The sequence below is a fragment of the Babylonia areolata genome, chromosome 35 (assembly GCF_041734735.1).
Source record: "Babylonia areolata isolate BAREFJ2019XMU chromosome 35, ASM4173473v1, whole genome shotgun sequence".
In the NCBI taxonomy this organism is placed as follows: Eukaryota; Metazoa; Mollusca; class Gastropoda; order Neogastropoda; family Buccinidae; genus Babylonia; species Babylonia areolata.
In genome coordinates, this window is record NC_134910.1 from 6,974,201 (window position 1) to 6,994,940 (window position 20,740).

At 43.5% G+C, this 20,740-nt stretch overlaps 1 protein-coding gene across 2 annotated transcripts in view; it reads left to right on the forward strand.

Moving 5' to 3' along the window:
• Positions 1-962: 962 nt before the first annotated feature.
• Positions 963-20,740, forward strand: part of LOC143278073 (tyrosine-protein kinase Fer-like) — a 49,555-nt gene continuing 29,777 nt past the window's right edge. For both annotated transcript variants that reach the window (XM_076583105.1, XM_076583106.1), the window contains exons 1-8: positions 963-1,093; positions 2,680-2,976; positions 6,609-6,782; positions 9,983-10,079; positions 10,819-10,996; positions 12,328-12,465; positions 13,855-13,977; positions 15,815-15,955. In XM_076583105.1, the coding sequence (XP_076439220.1) occupies positions 2,755-2,976; positions 6,609-6,782; positions 9,983-10,079; positions 10,819-10,996; positions 12,328-12,465; positions 13,855-13,977; positions 15,815-15,955 (1,073 nt within the window). In that variant the 5' untranslated portion in view covers positions 963-1,093; positions 2,680-2,754. The remainder of the gene's footprint in view (positions 1,094-2,679; positions 2,977-6,608; positions 6,783-9,982; positions 10,080-10,818; positions 10,997-12,327; positions 12,466-13,854; positions 13,978-15,814; positions 15,956-20,740) is intronic.

Here is a 20,740-nt window from a genome sequence, read left to right on the forward strand (position 1 = left end):
GAGAAAGAACATGTATACATACTCCCTCCCACCGTCACTCGCAGCGTCCCTCCAGAGGAGGCCCGGGGAAAAAAAAAAAAAAAAAAAGGGGGGGGGGGACTAAACTGTGATCTTGTTCAGCTCCCTCTTGAAAGCTACCAAGGAGGGAGCCTCTGCTGCTGTTGCAGGCAGGGACAGTTCCAGACGGAGATGGTTGATGGGAAAAAACTGTATTTATAAGGGTCAGAGGAGGAGCTAAGATGGACAAATTTGTGTCGATGATTTGATCTTGTTCTGCTGGATCCTTTCTTGAGAAATTTGTCTGGAGGGATGTATACAATGCCATTGACCATTTTATACATCAGGGTCAGCCTTTGTCTGTTCCGCCGTGATTCAAGGGATTCCCATCCTAGTTCTTGCAGCATGTGTGTTACGCTGCTGGTCCACCCGTAGTCATTGTGTACATAACGTGCTGCTCTTCTTTGCACCATTTCAATCTTGTTCTTTTGGCCTTCGAATGTTTTAAAAACTAAATAGCATATGTGGTATAGCGTATATGAATCAGTCGATCAGCAGTACGCTTTGACACCTTTTTCGGTCATTGAATGTGTATCGTGTGTGCGTGTGTTTATGTAAGTTTGTGCCTGCCTGTGTGTGCGTATGTGTTAGGGTAGCTGTTAGATACACATGCATGTTAATATGTATGTATGCAGTGTGTGTGTGTGTGTGCGTGCGTGCGTGCGTGCGTGCGTGTGTGTGTGTGTGTGTGTGTGTGTGTGTGTGTGGTCACATTTTGGTGTGTGTATGTAACATAGATATAATGTTTTATGTTATCAAAAGCGTTTTTGTAAAGCACCTAGAGCAGATTTCTGGATAGTGTGCTATATAAGTATCCATTATTATTATTATTATTATTGAAATTGAAACTAAAACCAACACCATGTGTACAATACGTCATCGCTTTTGAAAGTGCACAGAAACGTGTGACGTAATAGGCAAGCGGAAGATTTGGAACTTCTGCTGGGGCATGGTAAAAAAAGAAGGAAATTTGTGAGATTTTGAGCTGTCGTCAATAGAATCTGGGTGGCTTCTCTTCTTCTTCTGAATTGAACATGTGAGTGTGCACTCTTGCTTCCACGATTTTGATTCTGACGCTTACGCAGGTTTTATTATGCTGTGCAAAACTTATATTAGTAGTGACTGCAGTGTACCATTCCAAACTCGCAACTGGGAAGTAAATTAAGCCCTGATGCTTTGTCGAGAGAGCACGCGCGCGCGCGCGCGCGTGTGTGTGTGTGTGTGTGTGTGTGACCATCTGCATGTGGTTTTAGACCAAAAAGAGCCCATCGATCATGCGTGCATGCTAAGTGCCGGTAAGGTAAATTGCAATAATGTAGCAGATGATAAAAACTCATACATACCGATTGTAACAGAGATTATACTTACAGAGAATATTTATTAAACTATTAAAAATGATAATAAATTTGATTAAACTTGATTTGAAAAGATTCAAATTAAGCTAAAACTATTTTCAGAGAGTTAAACTTTAGTAAACATTTGCATGGCAACATGGGATATACTAATTTTTACCTTTAACATGTTTATCATATCATACCATATCAAGTGTCATGGCTTTTAGGCTTTATCAGCCTATTGCCTGATTAATAAGAACATTTAAAAAAACCCAAAAAACCACTTTATATAAGAGTTTAAGACTGGTGTATTTACCTTTGAAATACACACAGACACACACACACACACACACACACACATACACACACACACACACACACACACACACACACGCATGCACGCACGCGCGCGTACACACACAATGATATATATGATTATGTAATTCCTTCTGCTGTTCCGGTCCTTTCCTTTCTTTTTCATAAATCTGTTTCTGTCAGCATTGCACCATAAACATATGAAATTACTGCACATTGTTATGAAATGGAATGTATGATATAATCATGATAGTTACAATTAATGAATGATATATCTTTTCAGTTACAATGAACAATGTTTTGCTGAGTGAATCAGTGACTAACAAAGCTGAAAGAGGTTTTTCAACACACACACACACACACACTCACACACTCACACACACACACACACACACACACACACACACACACACACACATACACACACACACAGACACATCCAAGTCAGCACACATAACCTCACGTAAAATATTTTACACTTTAAGTAGTAAAAATTGATGTGCACACATAGATACATGCACATGCACACACAGATTTACATAACTCTTGCTCGATAGACCCCCAAAACCCACTGCAAGATCCAGTTAAGGAACCAAAAGGCAGCCATATGGGACGTGGAAGATCATGGATGGGACAAACAGAAGACACAATCCAGCTTATGTGCCAGTACAAGACCTGAAAGAAACAAAAGAATGGGAGGAAAACCCTGAAAACCTCAAACATCTTTTTAAACAATCATTTCACCCACTCGAGGAAGACTTTGTTGGGAATGGCCAGAAGGCAAAACTGATGTAGACGTGAAACTACTCATATAAGAAAACAGTAAAAAAAAAAAAAGAGGACATCAACAGATACACAGATGGCATACTGTGACAGCTCCTTGAGTAACTGAACTGAACTGTGATAAAAAGAAATTGCATTCTGTGTGTGTGTATATATATATGATTTTAATTTTTACTGTTGTGTGATTCAGATTCTTGGAGGAGGAGAGCAAAAAAAAAAAAAAAAAAAAAAACCATCGTTGAAAGCAAAAAGAAAAGAAAAGAAGATGGGTTTTGGAGCCAGCCTCCAGGGCCGCAAATCGCATGAGGTCTTGCTGAAAGTTCAGGACTCCGAGATCAAACTCCTGGAGATTCTCAAACGCTTGGTGTCTGCCCGGGCAGACGCCGACAAGCAGTATGCCAACAACCTCTCCAAAATGCTGCAGCAGGCCACCAAAGGAGACATCTATGATCTGGTGAAGTTCCAGGACTGCTGCAGTGTGTTTCAGGTGAGAAAGTCTTTGTGTGTGTATGTGTGTGTGTGTGTGTGTGTGTGTGTGGAGAAAGGAAGGTAAAAATGATGTGCAGAATTTCAGCTTTGGTGGTTGGAATTAGGCTTCATATGACCCATGCCAGGAGGAAGACGGCAGAATTTGTATTTGTACTTCATTTTATCACAACAGATTTCTCTGTGTGAAATTCGGGCTGCTCTCCCCAGGGAGAGCGCGTCGCTACACTACAGCAAAACCCTTTCTTTTTTTTTTTCTGGGTGCAGTTTTATTTGTTTTTCCGATCGAAGTGGATTTTTGCCAGGAACAACACTTTTGTTGCCGTGGGTTCTTTTACGTGCGCTGAGTGCATGCTGCACACGGGACCTCGGTTTATCGTCTCATCCGAAAGACTAGCGTCCAGACCACCACTCTAGCGGAGGGGGAGAAAATGTCGGCGGCTGAGCCGTGATTTGAACCAGCGTGCTCAGATTCTCCCGCTTCGTAGGCAGACGCGTTACCTCTGGGCCATCACTTTACATGGTTAAGATGCTCCTGCCAGTATGGTATGCGTGAGGGTGTGGGTTTGAATCCCGCTCTCCGCCCTTTCCGCCAAGTTTGACAGGAAAACTGAACTGAGCTTTCAGTTGTTGGGATGAGAAGATAAATTGAGGTCCCTTGCGCAGCATGCACTTGACGCATGGAAAAAGAACCGATGGCAACGAGAGTGTTGTTCCCTGGCAAAATTCTTTAGAAGGAACCCACTCTTGATAGGTACACAAGTGTACGTGCTTGCGCTCAAGGCCTGACTAAGCGTGTTGGACTATGCTGCTGGTCAGGCATCAGCCTACCAGATGTGGTGCAGCATATATGGATTTGTCGGAATGCAGTGATGCCTCCTTGAGAAACTGAAACTGAAACGGAAACTGACCCATGCATTGTTGCAGCGCAGTGGTTGAAAGTCCAGGGGTGAGGGTGTGTGTGTGTGGGGGGGGGGGGTCTGCCAAGAAGAAGCAAAAACAGTCCAATGAGAAGACAGTACTAAATACCTGACAATCATAAACACCTCGCAATCGTAAACACCTAATGGGCCTATTCTACAGAGAGGTAGAAGCAAGCACCGTTTGGAGAAATTATAAGGCATCTAAAGTGTGGGCATGCCGTCTGTCTGAACAGTTGACTTGTCTGTGTGTGTGTGTGTGTGTGTGTGTGTGTGTGTGTGTGTGTATTGGACTGTCATTCCTGCGTCGGACTGGCCAGCCACACCCGACGCTGTACCAGAATAAACACCTAGAGCGCAACTCCATAGTCTTCTGAGACTGAAGGATGCCTAATATATATATATATTGTGTGTGTGTGTGTGTGTGTGTGTGTGTGTGTGTGATGAAGGAGTATGTGGGTATGTTTTTATAGACTGTGCTCTTGTGTGATGAGTTTATCACTTTATGTCAAGTCTCTACATGTCAAGTTCGGTGTTTGGTGAACGTATGTGTGTGTGTATATACATGTCTTTGTTGAGCATGTGTTTGTAAAATGTGAGTTTGATGTGTCTCAGGTGGTTTTTTGTTTTTTTTGTTTGTTTGTCATTCACAAGTTGGACTTGGAGAGAATGAACTGAGCAAACAGCTCAGAATTTTGGGTCTGATTAGAGTTTATACATCAATATATCTGCTGCTTATCTGTACCCCCTAGGTTTCTTGTAACACTAACACAGTAACTTGTGTCACCTGACTTTAGTTTGATACTGTTAACATTCTGATGATGATTATTTTGTTTAAACCATCAGTATTTTTGAATATCTGTCGTCGGATTTGTGATTTTTGAGGGGGAAAAACAAGTTAGGTGTTACGGGGTGAGGAAAATGATGTATTGAATAATTGAATAATATATATGTGATATGTTTGATTTAAAAAAAAAAAGAAAGAAAAGAAATAAACTTTCTTATAGAGGGCACACACATATATACGCACAGGGCAGTGTCTCCAAACTCAGTACAATGTCACTGTGAGCCAGAGAGTGTAACAGTTATGTATGACAAACAGCGGACACCCCCACCCCCACCCCCACCCCCCACCCTCTCCTATATGATATAGGTTGATTGCAAAATTTGCTGCCCATTTATTTTATACTAAAGTTATGATGAAATTGTAAAGCCTTGAATAATAGATAGACCTAAAAGAACAGAGAGGAAATTTTCTTGCAATATGAGGGGGAAAAAATGAAGGCACTATATTGTGATGTGTGTGGTGGTTGTGTTGCTGAAGCATTGTATTGGATTATTCTTTTGTCACAAAAGATTTTACAGTGTGAAAGCATTTGGGCTGCTCTCTCCAGAGATATTGCTTCACTACTGTGAGAATGCCAACTTAAAAAAAAAAAAGAAAAAAAAAAGAAAGAAAGAAAGAAAAATTCCTGCCTGCAAATGTATTTTCGAACCAAAGTGGATTTTTCTTCACAATTTTGCCAAGGACAACCCTTTTGTTGCCATGGGGTCTTTTATGTGTGCTTAGTGCATGCTACACATTGGACCTTGGTTTAGTGTCTCACTGGAATGACTATCATCCAGACGACCACTCAAGATCCAGTGGAGGGGTGGGGTGGGTGGAGGGGAGGTGGAGAGGAGGGGGGGAATTGTGCCGAGTTTGGGATTTGAACCTTTGTGCTCAGATTCTCTCACTTTCTGGGCGGGGACGCATCACCACTTGGCCATTATGTACAGCGTTTGACTATGTCCTGCAGCTAGGGGAGCCTGTGGTTCAAATCCTGTTCCCCTGTCTGGCGGATTTAGCGTGGATATTTTCTTTCTTAAACCTTTTCACTCCTAACACATGTTGCTGTGCTCTATGCTGAGATAAAACCCCCAAAAAACATCAAATCCATTCATGTGCTCTGACTTCACTCATACCTAAAAGAATAGATGAAAGTGATAATTTTAATTTGTACTTTTAAAAGTCTCAGAATAATAACCTTTTTATGATGCAGATTACTTAAAACACACACACGCACAGATGGGCCACACTGCCCTCTTTGAAAAACAAGGCCACGGCCCTTAACAGTTTAACAGACATTACAGTCAAATAATGTTGTTTTTCTTTCCAACCTTACCCTATTATTTTGTTTTCTGCCAGATGTGTCACCACTTCTGGATCACACACACAAAAAATGTTATTTTAGAATTCTGTAACCACCTGTTGCTATGGGAACAATTCAAAATGGCCACCAAACAGTGTGTTAAAGAAATGGAGTTTGTAGTGAAACTTTTACATGCATGCTAACATTTTCTGCTATATCAGTATATGAACTTTATACACTATTTCATTATCTTCATTTTGTCAAGAGTTGTTGTTTTTTTTGTTGTTTTTTTTCCACTTATTGTATTCTTTATGATTTGAAGCTTTTGGGATGTGTCATGGCCTAAAAATGGACAATGGTATTGTGAACATATTGCACATCCCCTATTGGGTGCTGCTATTTTTCAAACATACACAAGCAGGCACGAAAGGCCTGACAGGCGTGTTGGGTTACACTGCTGGTCAGTCTGGCATCTGCCCAGCAGATGTGGTGTTACGTACTAACATATAATGCACGGATTCGTCCAGTACGCAGCGACGCCTCCTTGGGAAACTGAAACTGAAACTGAAAACCCGTTCCAGGCGTTTCAGACCCAGCTGGCCAAAACGGACAGCTTTGTCCAGCTGGTGAGGACCAACGCGGAGGCGCTGTCCAGCCGTGTGCTGGATCACCTGACCTACCTCATCTCGGAGAAGAAGAAGGCGCGCCACAGCTACCTGGAGCAGCGCAAGAGCCTGGAGCTCCAGATGTCCAAGGTAACGCCGTCAGTCCAGACTGCCTGCAAGGACAGACCGACAGACAGGCCGACGGCCAGAAGAATGGACAGACAAGGCAGACATACAGACAGATGGAGGGTGATGGAAGGACAGACAGACAGACGGATGCATTGGTGGATGGACAGAGGGACGGACGGACGGAGGGACAGAAGAATAGACAAGACAGACGTACAGACAGATGGGGAGAGATGGGAGGACGGACTGACAGACAGATAGACAAGATGGATGGCTCCATTGCTGGACAGAAGAACAGACAGACAGATGTGAAGGGATGGGAGGACGGACGGATGGACAGACAGAGAGACAGATCAGTGGATGGACAGAGGGACGGACGGACAGAAGAATAGACAAGACGGACATAGACAGATGGGGAGAGATGGGAGGACAGACTGATGGACAGACGGATGCATTGGTGGATGGACAGAGGGACAGATGGACAGAAGAATGGACAAGACAGACATACATAGGGATGGGGAGAGATGGGAGGACGGACTGACAGACAGACGGATGCATCGATGGATGCACAGAGGGACGGACGGACGGACAGAATAGACAAGACAGACATACAGACAGATGGGGAAAGATGGGAGGACGGACAGATGGACAGACAGAGAGACAGATTGATGGATGGACAGAAGGACGGACGGACAGAAGAATACACAGACAGACATACAGACAGATGGGGAGAGATGGGAGGACGGACTGACGGACAAACAGACAAGATGGATGGCTCCATTGCTGGACAGAAGAATAGACAGACAGACATAAGGACAGATGGGGAGGGATGGGAGGACAGACAGAGTGACCAAAGGGTTAAGTGCTATCATTATATGTGATGGCAGGTTCCTCAGATCCAAGGATGATTGAAAAGAAGGTCCTTGTTACAAGCATGCCTACCATAACTGAGGGCCCGTATTTGTTTCGGAAAATTGATAAAATGGACAGGGTGTCCCAGAAATATGGATATTTGCTGCATGTCCCGGAAAAGTGAAAAAATCTGACTGTAACATTTTTTTTCAAAAGTATCTAGTGGGTGCAAATGTACCCTTAGATGGCTTTCTGACCTTTGTCAAGGCTTATGGAAATGCTGCTGAATATTTCGGAAGTCACTTCGTGAAAACCCGGAACTGTCCGAACACTACTGAAGCCATTTTGTGAAAGTCCACTCAATTTCTGTCACCGGCGAAGGAATTTCAGCAAGTCCAGTGCGCTTGTGGGTAAGCACTAACCGTTTGAACGCGGACATCGTTTTTGAAAGTGGAGGCATGTTACCTTGTTTAAGGCCAGACATGGTAGTACAAAAACGTATGAAATAAACTTGAAGTTTATGGCATTCTGTGACATGGTATGCAAAGATATTGGACTCAACATGTCGAAAAAGGTCATTTTGTGCAAATTGTCGTGACGGTTTCCATGGAAACTAATCCAAAATGGCCGACAAAAAAAAAAATTAAAAGCTTAGAACTTCGGTACCTTTATAGATATGTTATTTCTGTTTGTTTTATTTGATTTATTTGTATTTGTTCTTTATTACAGTGCAGTGGTATTTTGGAATTTGAATAAATACATTTATTATTATTTTGTTGTTGAAATGTGTATAAATTCCTTGACATAATTTTTTTTTCAAATGAGTGTATATTCATTCTTTTTCTAGTACTATACAAACCACCACACTATAATAAAGATGAATACATAAAGAAAGAAAGTATCAAGTTTGAACATGCTATCTTTTAAAGTTTTTTAGCATTAGCATTTTGAAAAACGGTATTACGAGGACAAAAAACAAAACTGAGAAAACAGGAAAAGAAAGAGATGTGCTTGTACTCACAAGAAATCACACATGCTGATGCTGTTTGAAGCTTTATTTAAGTGAATATAGTACCCAGGTGAAACGGACTATAAAGATTAGACGTTGAAGAAGCAAATTGTGCGAAAAAATGAAAATCACAAAAAGTAATGATTTTGGTCAAAATTTCACTACCGTGTCTGGCCTTAAAGCCCTTGCTTCTGGCTGTCAGACGGATGTTGTACATTTGCTGAGATGTTCCTGAAAATGATACCCTGTCCCTGATTCTAATGTGTGTTGTTCCTGAAAAGCAAAATTCGGGGCCATGTTGTTATGTTTCTGTTCATGTCAGTTGGGGATTTCTTTTAGTTTTTTGTTTGTTTTTAATCCTATGGCAAAAAAAAAAAAAAAAAGAAAAAAAGAAGAAAAAAGAAAACAGAAGATAGAATGGTCAAGGTCAGGGGCACCTGCTGGGTTTATGTTGCATGATAATGACTGCGCTTATACCAATTTTTGTTGTTGTTGTTGCTGTTTTGTTTGTTTGTTTCTTTGGGGGGTTTTTTGTTGTTTTTTTCCAGATTCTGTGTGAGTTTCAGTTTCAGTTTCAGTAGCTCAAGGAGGCATCACTGCGCTCGGACAAATCCATATACGCTACACCACATCTGCCAAGCAGATGCCTGACCAGCAGCGTAACCCAACGTGCTTAGTCAGGCCTTGAGAAAAAAAGAAAAAAAAAGAAAAAAAGGTGAATAAATAATAGATAAGCTTACATAAATAAATGAATAATAATTATGATATAAAATAAAGGTAGTAGTAGACAACAATGATGATAAATAAGCAAATAAATGTAAAACATGAAGACACACATTCACACATACACCCACACATGCATAACAGATATGCACCAAACATGCAGTTTCACAGATATGAAAGCACAGTCAAATACATAAAAACGAAAATGAGCTCCAACACACACACACACACACACACTGTGTGATTGATGTTTATACTGTTTACCAGCCCTGATACAGCACCGCATGGTTGTGTGGGCAAAAGGCAGCTAAGAAGAAGGAAAAGAAAAGATAGTCACGAGTGTAATGTTTTCTTTGTGTGTGTGTGTTTGTGTATGTGTGCGTGTGTGTGTGTGTGTTTGTGTGTTTGTGTGTGTGTGTTTGTGTGTGTGTGTGTGTTTGTGTATGTTGTGTGTGTTTGTTTGTATGTCTGTGTGTGTGTTTGTGTGTGTGTGTCTGTGTGTGTGTGTGTGTTTGTGTGTGTGTGTGTGTGTGTGTGTGTGTGAGTGTGTGTGTGTTTGTATGTCTGTGTTTGTGTGTGTGTGTGTTTGTGTGTGTGTGTTTGTGTGTGTTTGTGTTTGTGTATGTGTGTGTGTGTTCAGCACCAGGAGGAGGTGCAGAAGAACAAGACGGAGTACTCCCGCCTGATGGACCGGCTGAAAGCGGACCGTGCCAAGTACCAGGACGCTCAGAGCAAAGGTCAGTCCTCCTCCTCCGCCCCTACCCCCAGCCGCCACCAACAGCATTACCACTACCATCACCACCAACACCACCATCACTATCACCACCACCGTGATCACCAAAACCATTACCACAAACCACCACCGACACCCACCGCCATGATCACCACCATCACTACTACCATCACCACCACCACCACCACCACCACCACTACCCACCACTAGAGACCACCAACATCACCACCACCACCACCACGACCACCACCACACCACCAACACCTCTCACAGAAGATCAACAAGTACGCACGTTAAAGATCCTGTAAACCATGTCAGTGTTTGGTGGATTATAGAAGCAAGAACATACCCAGCATGCACATCCCCGAAAACAGAGTATGGCTGCCTACATGGCGGGGTAAAAATGGTCGTACATGTAAAAGCCCACTATTGTACATACCAGTGAACATGGGCGTTGCAGCCCACAAACGACGACAACGACGACGACGAAGAAGAAGAAGAAGAAGAAACTAAATGTTTGCGTCTCTAGTACATGGCAAAGACAAGCTAGAGGACTGTAAAAGTCCAGAAGGGGAACAAGACACTAAGCATAGAAAACAACAACAAACCAACAAATAAAACACCTCATACATACAGCAGCAAACCAAACAAACCACCAAAGGAAGCACCTCACCCCAAGCTTGCAATAGATCTCACAGCGATGAAACTAAACTGAATATCTTGAGTCTTTTGACAAACGACAGGCAGAGGCAAGGTTGAAGAGCTCAAGTCGAAGTACGTGGGGACGATGATGCAGGTCCACAAGCAGCACCTGGACTACGCGGTGGCCGTGAGCGAGGCCAAAAGCTTCCAGGGGAACAGCCTGCTGCCTGCCATCCTAGACTGCCATCAGGACATGCAGCAACTGTACATCCGGCACATGTCAGTGTGTGTGTGTGTGTGTGGGGATGGGGAGGGGTGTGTGTGTGGGGGTGGGGGGGGGGGGTGGGGCAGGATTGAGGGGTAGGGTGGGAGGGTGTGGTGTGTGTGTGTGTGTGTGTGTGTGTGTGTGTGTGTGCTGCACATGTCAGTGTTTGTGTGTGTGTGTGTGTGTGTGAGAGTGTGTGCGCACCTTGTTGTGTGTGTGTGTGTGTGTGTGTGTATGTATGTGTGTGTGAATGTGTGCCTTTTTGTGTGTGTGTATGGGTGTGAATGTGTGACTTTTTGTGCGTTTTGTGTGTGTGAATGTGTGCCTTTTTGTGGTGTGTGTGTGTTTGTGTGTGTTTTGTGTGTGTGTGTGTGTTTTTTTTTGTTTTTTGTTTTTTTTTGACTCACTTGTGTGAACAGCGTGAGTCTGTGTAATAACTTGGTGTTCAGTTGTGTGTATGTGTGTGTGTGTGTGTGTGTGTGTGTGTGTGTGTGTGTGTGTTTCTGTGTGACCAGGTTCATTGTGTCAGACTGTAGGTTAAGTCAGACGGTGCAGACACTGACCCTGTTGATTGTACCAGACTGTAGGTTAAGTTAGACGGTGCAGACACTGACCCTGCTGATTGTACCAGACTAGGTTAAGTCAGACGGTGCAGACACTGACCCTGTTCATTGTACCAGACTGTAGAGAAGTCAAGACGGTGCAGACACTGACCCTGTTGATTGTGTCAGACTGTAGGTTAAGTCAGACGGTGCAGACACTGACCCTGTTGATTGTGTCAGACTGTAGGTTAAGTCAGACAGTGCAGACACTGACCCTGTTGATTGTGTCAGACTGTAGGTTAAGTCAGACGGTGCAGACGCTGACCCTGTTCATTGTGTCAGACTGTAGGTTAAGTCAGACGGTGCAGACACTGACCCCGTTGATTGTGTCAGACTGTAGGTTAAGTCAGACGGTGCAGACACTGACCCTGTTGATTGTGTCAGACTGTAGGTTAAGTCAGACGGTGCAGACACTGACCCTGTTGATTGTACCAGACTGTAGGTTAAGTCAGACGGTGCAGACACTGACCCTGTTGATTGTACCAGACTGTAGGTTAAGTCAGACGGTGCAGACACTGACCCTGTTGATTGTACCAGACTGTAGGTTAAGTCAGACGGTGCAGACACTGACCCTGTTCATTGTACCAGACTGTAGGTTAAGTCAGACGGTGCACTGACCCTGTTCATTGTACCAGACTGTAGGTTAAGTCAGACGGTGCACTGACCCTGTTCATTGTACCAGACTGTAGAGAAGTCAAGACGGTGCAGACACTGACCCGGTTAGCTCCCTGTTTGCGGTGCAGCAAGCTGGTGATGCAGGACGTGGCCCAGCTGACAGACTTCAGCCAGGAGCCGTTCCAGGAGGTGTCAAGGGGCATCACCCAGGCCCTGGACTCCATCCCCACCAAGGGCTACTGGACCTCCTTCATCGACAAGTACAGGTACACCTGGCCTCTCACCATCTCTCTCTTTTTTTTTTTTTTTTTTTGGTCTAATTTCACTTAAAATGGAAGACTGAAGGCTACTACTACTACTACTACTACCTGGACTGGGGGTAGGGTGGAGTGGAGGTGGGGGGATGGTAGTGGTGATGGTGATGGTTTTTGTGGTGGTGGTGATGGTTTTGATTATGGTGGTGATGATGATGGTAGCGGTGGTGGTGGTGGTTATGGTGATGATGATGATGGTGGTGGTGGTGTTTATGGCAGTGATGATGACGATGATGATTGTGGTGGTGGTGGTGTTTATTTGAGGCAATGATGATGATGGTGGTGGTGGTGGTGGTGGTTATGGTGATTAGGATGATGATGATGGTGGTGGTCATGGTGATGATTATAATGGTGGTGGTGGTGGTGGTGGTGATGGTGGCTATGATGATGATGATGGTGGTGATGGCAGTGGTGAAGATGGTGGTGGTGGTGATGATACAAAGAAGATGATGGGGGTGGTTGGGGTGGCGATAATGATGATGGTGGGGGTAATGGTAATGGTTGGCGATGATGTATTACATTTGTGCTCTTTTGTTTTACATGTTGATGATACATGCATTGTGCTGCGTCGTGTGCTCCACTTGATGACTTCAGTTGTGGCAGATTTCTGTGCATAGAATGAACGCTGCTGCGCTCCCTAGGGAGTATGATTGGGTCATCATTATCCTGTGCCTGTTGTTTCTTTCTTTCTGCTTTTTTTTTCTGCCTCTGTGTGTGTGTGTGTGTGTGTGTGTGTGTGTGGGTGTGTGTGTGTGTGTGTGTGTGTGTGTGTGTGGATGTGTGTGTGGGTGTGTGTGTGTGTGGGGTGTGTGTGTGTGTGTGTGTGTGAGGGTGGGTGTGCATGTGTGTGTGTGTGGGTGTGTGTGTGTGGGGGTGGGTGTGCATGTGTGTGTGCATGTGTGTGTGTGTGTGTGTGTGTGTTGTTGATTTTTTCTCTCCAGAATTATGCTTAGAGCAGCTCTTTTTGCTGTGGGTTCTTCTACATGTGCACCCCACCTCTATCTGTATTTTCTTGTGTGCACAATGCCATTCCTGTGTCTATGGACACATGTGTATGTGTAAATGTATGTGTGTGCCTCTGCATGTCTGCCTGCCTCTGTGTGTGTGTGTGTGTGTGTGTGTGTGTTGTTTCATGAGTGTGTGTGTGTGTATAATGTTTGTGTGTGTGTGTGTGTGTATGTGTCTCTAATGTTTGTGTGGTGTGTGTGTGAATGTGCGTGTGTGTATGTTTGTGTGTGTGTGTGTGTATTTGTGTGGTGTGTGCGTGTGTGTTGTGTGTGTATGCGTGTTTGTGTGTGTGTGTGTGTGTGTGTGTGTGTGTGTGCGCGCGCGTGCGTGCAGGTCTGAAGCTGAGGCTCCTGTTCAGTTTAAGTTTGACTCCAAACTAATGGGTGACTACTGCAGCTCCCTCAAAGATACCCAGCTAAATCTGGATGACTTCACCACCAAAGTAAAAAGAGATAAGTGAGTAGGGTTCCGCTTTTTTGTTCTTCTATGTTTTAACCCGGTGTTCGGTTGTGTGTGTGTGTGTGTGTGTGTGTGTCTGTGTGTCCGTGGTAAACTTTAACATTGACATTTTCTCTGCAAATACTTTGTCAGTTGACACCAAATTTGGCATAAAAATAGGAAAAATTCAGTTCTTTCCAGTCATCTTGTTTAAAACAATATTGCACCTCTGGGATAGGCACAAAAAAACAAAAAAATATATGAAGCCAAATTATATGCAAACTGCATTTACTGTTATATTTATATTTTTTTGTATTCTCTAAACTTGGCACTTTGACCTCTTATTCTGACACAGCAACAAGAGGAGTCATTATTATCATTTTTTGTTCAAACAGGAACTTCTGTTGCTAAGCATGGAAGTTTTATTTATTTTGCAAACGTTTTTGGTGCAGATAGTAAAAAAGGGAAATTACTCTGTAATTAATGCTAGGGGACTTAATTTATCACAAGTGAGTCTTGAAGGCCTTGCCTCTCTTGTTTTTTGTTGTTGTTTTTTTTTTTTTGACTCCCACTGTTGCAGCTCAAGTAGAGATCAGTCAGTGTTTGTAGCGGTGAGGTTTGATGAGGTTTGATCGCTTGTTCAGATGAGGACCACTCATGTTTGAAACACTTCAGGTACATCGATGATGAGGTACATAATGATTATGACTGTACTGAAATTATGATTGTACTGAAGTAATAAAATGTATGATAATGTCATGTGTTGATGATTATGATTATTGATATTTATAATAATGATAAGAAGAGTAATGATAAGAATAATGAGAATAACAATGATAAGAAAAATTATTACTATGGTGATGATGATGATGATGATTATCACAATTTAAAAAGAAAAAAAACAACCTATTGCTGTAACCATGGGCACATGCACGCACCATTCGCACAGCATGCATAAAATACAGATACTCATTTAACACAAGAAAGCAAAATCATGCATAACCTTGATGTTTTATATTATTATTATTTTATTATTATTATTATTATTATTACTGCTACCTTTTTAAAAATTTTTATTATTTTTATTTTTTATAATTATTATTTATTTATTTATTTATTTGTGTAAGCTTATCTATTATTTATTCACCTTTTTTTTTTTTTTTTTTTTTACATTATAATTATTATTTATTTATTTATTTATTTATTTGTGTAAGCTTATCTATTATTTATTCACCTTTTTTTTTTTTTTCCCCTGAAGGCCTGACTAAGCGCGTTGGGTTACGCTGCTGGTCAGGCATCTGTTTGGCAGATGTGGTGTAGCGTATATGGATTTGTCCGAACGCAGTGACGCCTCCTTGAGCTACTGAAACTGAAACTGAAACTTGATGTTTAGCAAGGTCGTGCATACCCATGACATCACCAAAGGTACTCATGTTGGGTGTGGTAATGAATTCCTATGACGTCAAGAAAGGTCAAGTGTACTCAAGGTTAGTGAGGTCATGAATACCCATGACAGTAAGAATGGCCAGGTGTACCCCACGTTAGTGCAGCCATGTGTACCCGTGATGTTAACTCACTCAGTACGGCCAGTCCTGTCTTCTCCTCTACACAGACCCCTCGGATGTCCAGTGGGTGTCTGAATGACCCAACCTTTAGCTTCCGTCATCAGAATTGTGGTATTCTTTGTCAACATTCACCTCTTCAGTATAAGAGCCTTCCGCTTGCAATATTTTGATGGTGGTAATTGGGGTGAAACGCTGTTAACGTTGTCTCTTTTCGCCGTTTGTATGGAAAGAGTTAAACGAGGTCGTGTGTACCCGTGATGTTGACAAGGCGATGATGGTCATGGGTGCAGGTGCACCATGGTGAAAAAGGACCTGAGGATACAGCAGAGTCAGGTGGAGCTGCACCAGAAAAGTCTGAAGGACGTGGACGCCGGCAGCAACAAGCTGGAGAAACGACTGGCCAAGAAGCCGTCTGCCGACACCATGAGAGAGTGAGGCTTTGTGTGGTGATGGTGGTGATGAGTCAGTGAAGAAAGTGATGATCCTAATGAAAAGGATGCATCGTGGCCCGGTCTGGTAGGCACTGGACTCCCCACCCCCCACCCCACCCCCCCAACCCCACTCCCACCCCCACCCCACCCCACCCCTGTGCACACCAACATTGGATAATATTGTTGTTATTATTTCATTTTGTTTTATTTCATTTGATTCATTCATTTATTTATTTATTTTATAGTGCTTTATTTAAAAAAAAAAATTATTACTACTATTGTTATCATAAGTATTATTATTGTTATTATTATCGTTATTATTAGCAAAATAGCAACAGCAAAAACCCCCCAACTTTTGTTCCCTGTCGAATTTTGCCATAGTGTTGGAAAATGGCTTGATTTGGTTCTTTTATGGGTTTTTTTAATTGGTTAATCCCGTACGAAAGCAGGATGGAGGAAGCCCATATCTACAAGACCGAAAAGTATGTTAGCCTAGCCAGCAGCCTGAGAGAATCTGGCTTCCAAGCCAAAGTCCTTGCCATAGAGATTGGTGCAAGAGGGTTTGTGGGCGGGGCATCTGCCCACAGCCTCATGAAACAGCTGTTGATTTCTGGCAGAGAGAGGACATGGGCTCTCAAGGCACTGGCAGAAGCAGCAGAAAAGAGTTCTAGCTGGATCTGGTCGAGGAGGAATGAAAGTAAACTTCATAAGGATTAAATTTCCCTACTCAAACCAGGCGTGTGATGGCTCAGTGGTTAAAACGTCTGCCAGAAAAGGTGACTCAGTCCTGAAGTGGAGACCACCTTGGAAGCGCGGGTTCGAACCTGCTGAGGACCAGGAAAACAGAAAAAAGAAAAGGCGGCAATACAAGGGCATCCAGGAGTCATGACCTGGTTGTGGCCCGGCCCCCTTAGAGTGTAAGGGGTTCAGGGCCGAAACACTTGACTGAGGGGGGGTTCTGCTCTGAAGACCTTGTACTGTCCAGCTCTCCCTAGAGTTTTTTTAATTTTATTTTTTTATATCACTTACCACTTTTCATTCAGCAGAGTCATTTATCATCATGAAATAGTTGTTTCACATGTTCTTCTTTTCTTCCACCATTTTGACATTCAGTTTTTTGAATACCATAAAGTTCGGTCTATAAGCCGCGACTTTTTACCCCAGCTTCAACCTCTGCGGCTTATACAGTGATGCGGCTTATTTGCAGATTTTAACGATCCCGGGAGTGTCACGTTCTCGTCTATTCTTAGCTGCCCTTCAACTCACCAAAATCATGATTTCTGTCCATGAATTTTTGGATGAGCTTCAGGATAGTGTGCTAACTGTTCACGTTTTATAAATCAAATTCGCACACATTAAAGCCTTCAGATCAGCATTCAGTTCAGGTACATTTTTTTGTTGTTGTTTTTTCAGTACTGTAGTTTGATGAGTTTGATCCCTGGCACACATTGTGGGTTAAGGGCGGAGATTTTTCCCATCTCCCAGGTCAGCATTTGTCTGTTGTGTGGACATGTGTTGTGTCAAACCAATTGTCTGTTGTGTGGACATGTGTTGTGTCAAACCGATTGTCTATTGTGTGGACATGTGTTGTGTCAAACCCATTGTCTGTTGTGTGGACACGTGTTGTGTCAAACCAATTGTCTGTTGTGGGGACACGTGTTGTGTCAAACCAATTGTCTGTTGTGGGGACACGTGTTGTGTCAAACTGATTGTCTATTTGCGGACACGTGTTGTGTCAAACCGATTGTCTATTTGCGGACGCGTGTTGTGTCAAACCGATTGTCTATTTGTGGACACGTGTTGTGTCAAACCGATTGTCTGTTGTGTGGACACGTGGACATGTGTTGTGTCAAACCAATTGTCTGTTGTGTGGACACGTGTTGTGTCAAACCGATTGTCTTACGTGTCAGCATTTGTGCAGATCTGATTATGCCTGAACCCCCCCCCCCCCCCCCCCCCCCCCCCCCCCCGCACCCCCCCCCCGCGGCCCCCCCCTCGTTTGGGAACGCATGCAGAAGATCAAAATATGCAAATTTGGTTATGGAAGCAAGAACATATCCAGCATGCACACTCCCTGAAAATGGAGTATGACTGCTTAAATGGTGGGATAAAAAAAACACACAAAAAAACCCACCACCAAACAAACATAAAAAACAACAACAAAAAAAACAGTCATACACATACAATGCTACTTGTCTGTGTGAGTGTGTGTGTGTGTGTGTGCGCGCGCGCGCGCGCGCATGCGTGACTGAATGACACAGGAAACGGATGATTGAGTGCCCAAAGACAGTTCTCATTCAGCTCTACCCAGGTAGGCAGCCTGTTGTGCAAACAACCGTGTTTGCAAAGCGCTTAGAGCTTGGTTTCAGACGGAGGATAGGCACTGTTATAAGCTTCCGTGTCACCATCATCATGGTATATTGTGTTCCATGTTTGTTCTGGTGATTGTCGATTGTGGTGTTAGGTGGAAAGAAAGAAGGAGGGAAGGAGGGAGGAAGAAAGGAAGGAAGGAACGACAAGACCTGTGTCAAACCAATTGTCGATTGTGGTGTTAGGTGGAAAGAAAGAAGGGAGGGAAGGAGGGAGGAAGAAAGGAAGGAAGGAACGACAAGACCTGTGTCAAACCAGTTGTCGATTGTGGTGTTAGGTGGAAAGAAAGAAAGGAGGGAGGAAGAAAGGAAGGAAGGAACGACAAGACCTGTGTCAAACCAATTGTCGATTGTGGTGTTAGGTGGAAAGAAAGAAGGGAGGGAAGGAGGGAGGAAGAAAGGAAGGAAGGAACGACAAGACCTGTGTCAAACCAATTGTCGATTGTGGTGTTAGGTGGAAAGAAAGAAAGGAGGGAGGAAGAAAGGAAGGAAGGAACGACAAGACCTGTGTCAAACCAATTGTCGATTGTGGTGTTTGGTGGAAAGAAAGAAGGGAGGGAAGGAGGGAGGAAGAAAGGAAGGAAGGAACGACAAGACCTGTGTCAAACCAATTGTCGATTGTGGTGTTTGGTGGAAAGAAAGAAGGGAGGGAAGGAGGGAGGAAGAAAGGAAGGAAGGAACGACAAGACCTGTGTCAAACCAATTGTCGATTGTGGTGTTTGGTGGAAAGAAAGAAGGGAGGGAAGGAGGGAGGAAGAAAGGGAGGAATGACAATGACTATTGTGTCAAACCGATTGTCTTTTGTGCCGTTAGGTGGAAAGGAAGGGAGGAAGAAAAGAAAGAAGGAAGGAAGGGAGGGAGGGAGGGAGGAGAGAGCGAAGGAAGAAAAAGAAGGAAAGGAAGGAAGGAGTGACAGGATGTGTGTTGTGTCAAACTGATTATCTGTTGTGCGGACACGTGTTGTGTCAAACTGATTATCTGTTGTGTGGACACGTGTTGTGTCAAACTGATTATCTGTTGTGTGGACACGTGTTGTGTCAAACTGATTATCTGTTGTGCGGACACGTGTTGTGTCAAACTGATTATCTGTTGTGTGGACATGTGTTGTGTCAAACTGATTATCTGTTGTGTGGACATGTGTTGTGTCAAACTGATTATCTGTTGTGTGGACACGTGTTGTTGTGTCAAACCGATTGTCTGTTGTGTGGACACGTGTTGTGTCAAACTGATTGTCTGTTGTGTGGACACGTGTTGTGTCAAACTGATTATCTGTTGTGTGGACACGTGTTGTGTCAGACCAATTGTCTGTTGTGTGGACACGTGTTGTGTCAAACCGATTGTCTGTTGTGTGGACACGTGTTGTTGTGTCAGACCGATTGTCTGTTGTGCGGACACGTGTTGTGTCAAACTGATTATCTGTTGTGTGGACACGTGTTGTGTCAAACTGATTATCTGTTGTGTGGACACGTGTTGTGTCAAACTGATTATCTGTTGTGTGGACACGTGTTGTTGTGTCAAACCGATTGTCTGTTGTGTGGACACGTGTTGTGTCAAACTGATTGTCTGTTGTGTGGACACGTGTTGTGTCAAACTGATTATCTGTTGTGTGGACACGTGTTGTGTCAAACAGATTATCTGTTGTGTGGACACGTGTTGTGTCAAACTGATTTTCTGTTGTGTGGACACGTGTTGTGTCAGACCGATTGTCTGTTGTGCGGACACGTGTTGTTGTGTCAAACTGATTATCTGTTGTGTGGACATGTGTTGTGTCAAACTGATTTTCTGTTGTGTGGACACGTGTTGTGTCAGACCGATTGTCTGTTGTGTGGACACGTGTTGTGTCAAACTGATTATCTGTTGTGTGGACACGTGTTGTGTCAGACCAATTGTCTGTTGTGTGGACACGTGTTGTGTCAAACTGATTATCAGTTGTGTGGACACGTGTTGTGTCAAACCTGCTGTCTGTTGTGCGGACACGTGTTGTGTTAAACCGATTGTCTGTTGTGTGGACACGTGTTGTGTCAAACTGATTGTCTGTTGTGCGGACACGTGTTGTGTTAAACCGATTGTCTGTTGTGTGGACACGTGTTGTGTCAAACCGATTGTCTGTTGTGTGGACACGTGTTGTGTCAAACTGATTGTCTGTTGTGTGGACATGTGTTGTTGTGTCAAACCGATTGTCTGTTGTGTGGATACGTGTTGTGTTAAACCGATTGCCTGTTGTGCGGACGCGGGTTGTGTCAAACTGATTGTCTGTTGTGCGGACACGTGTTGTGTCAAACTGATTATCTGTTGTGTGGACACGTGTTGTGTCAGACCGATTGTCTGTTGTGCGGACACGTGTTGTGTCAAAGCGATTGTCTGTAGTGTGGACATGTGTTGTTGTGTCAAACCGATTGTCTGTTGTGCGGACACG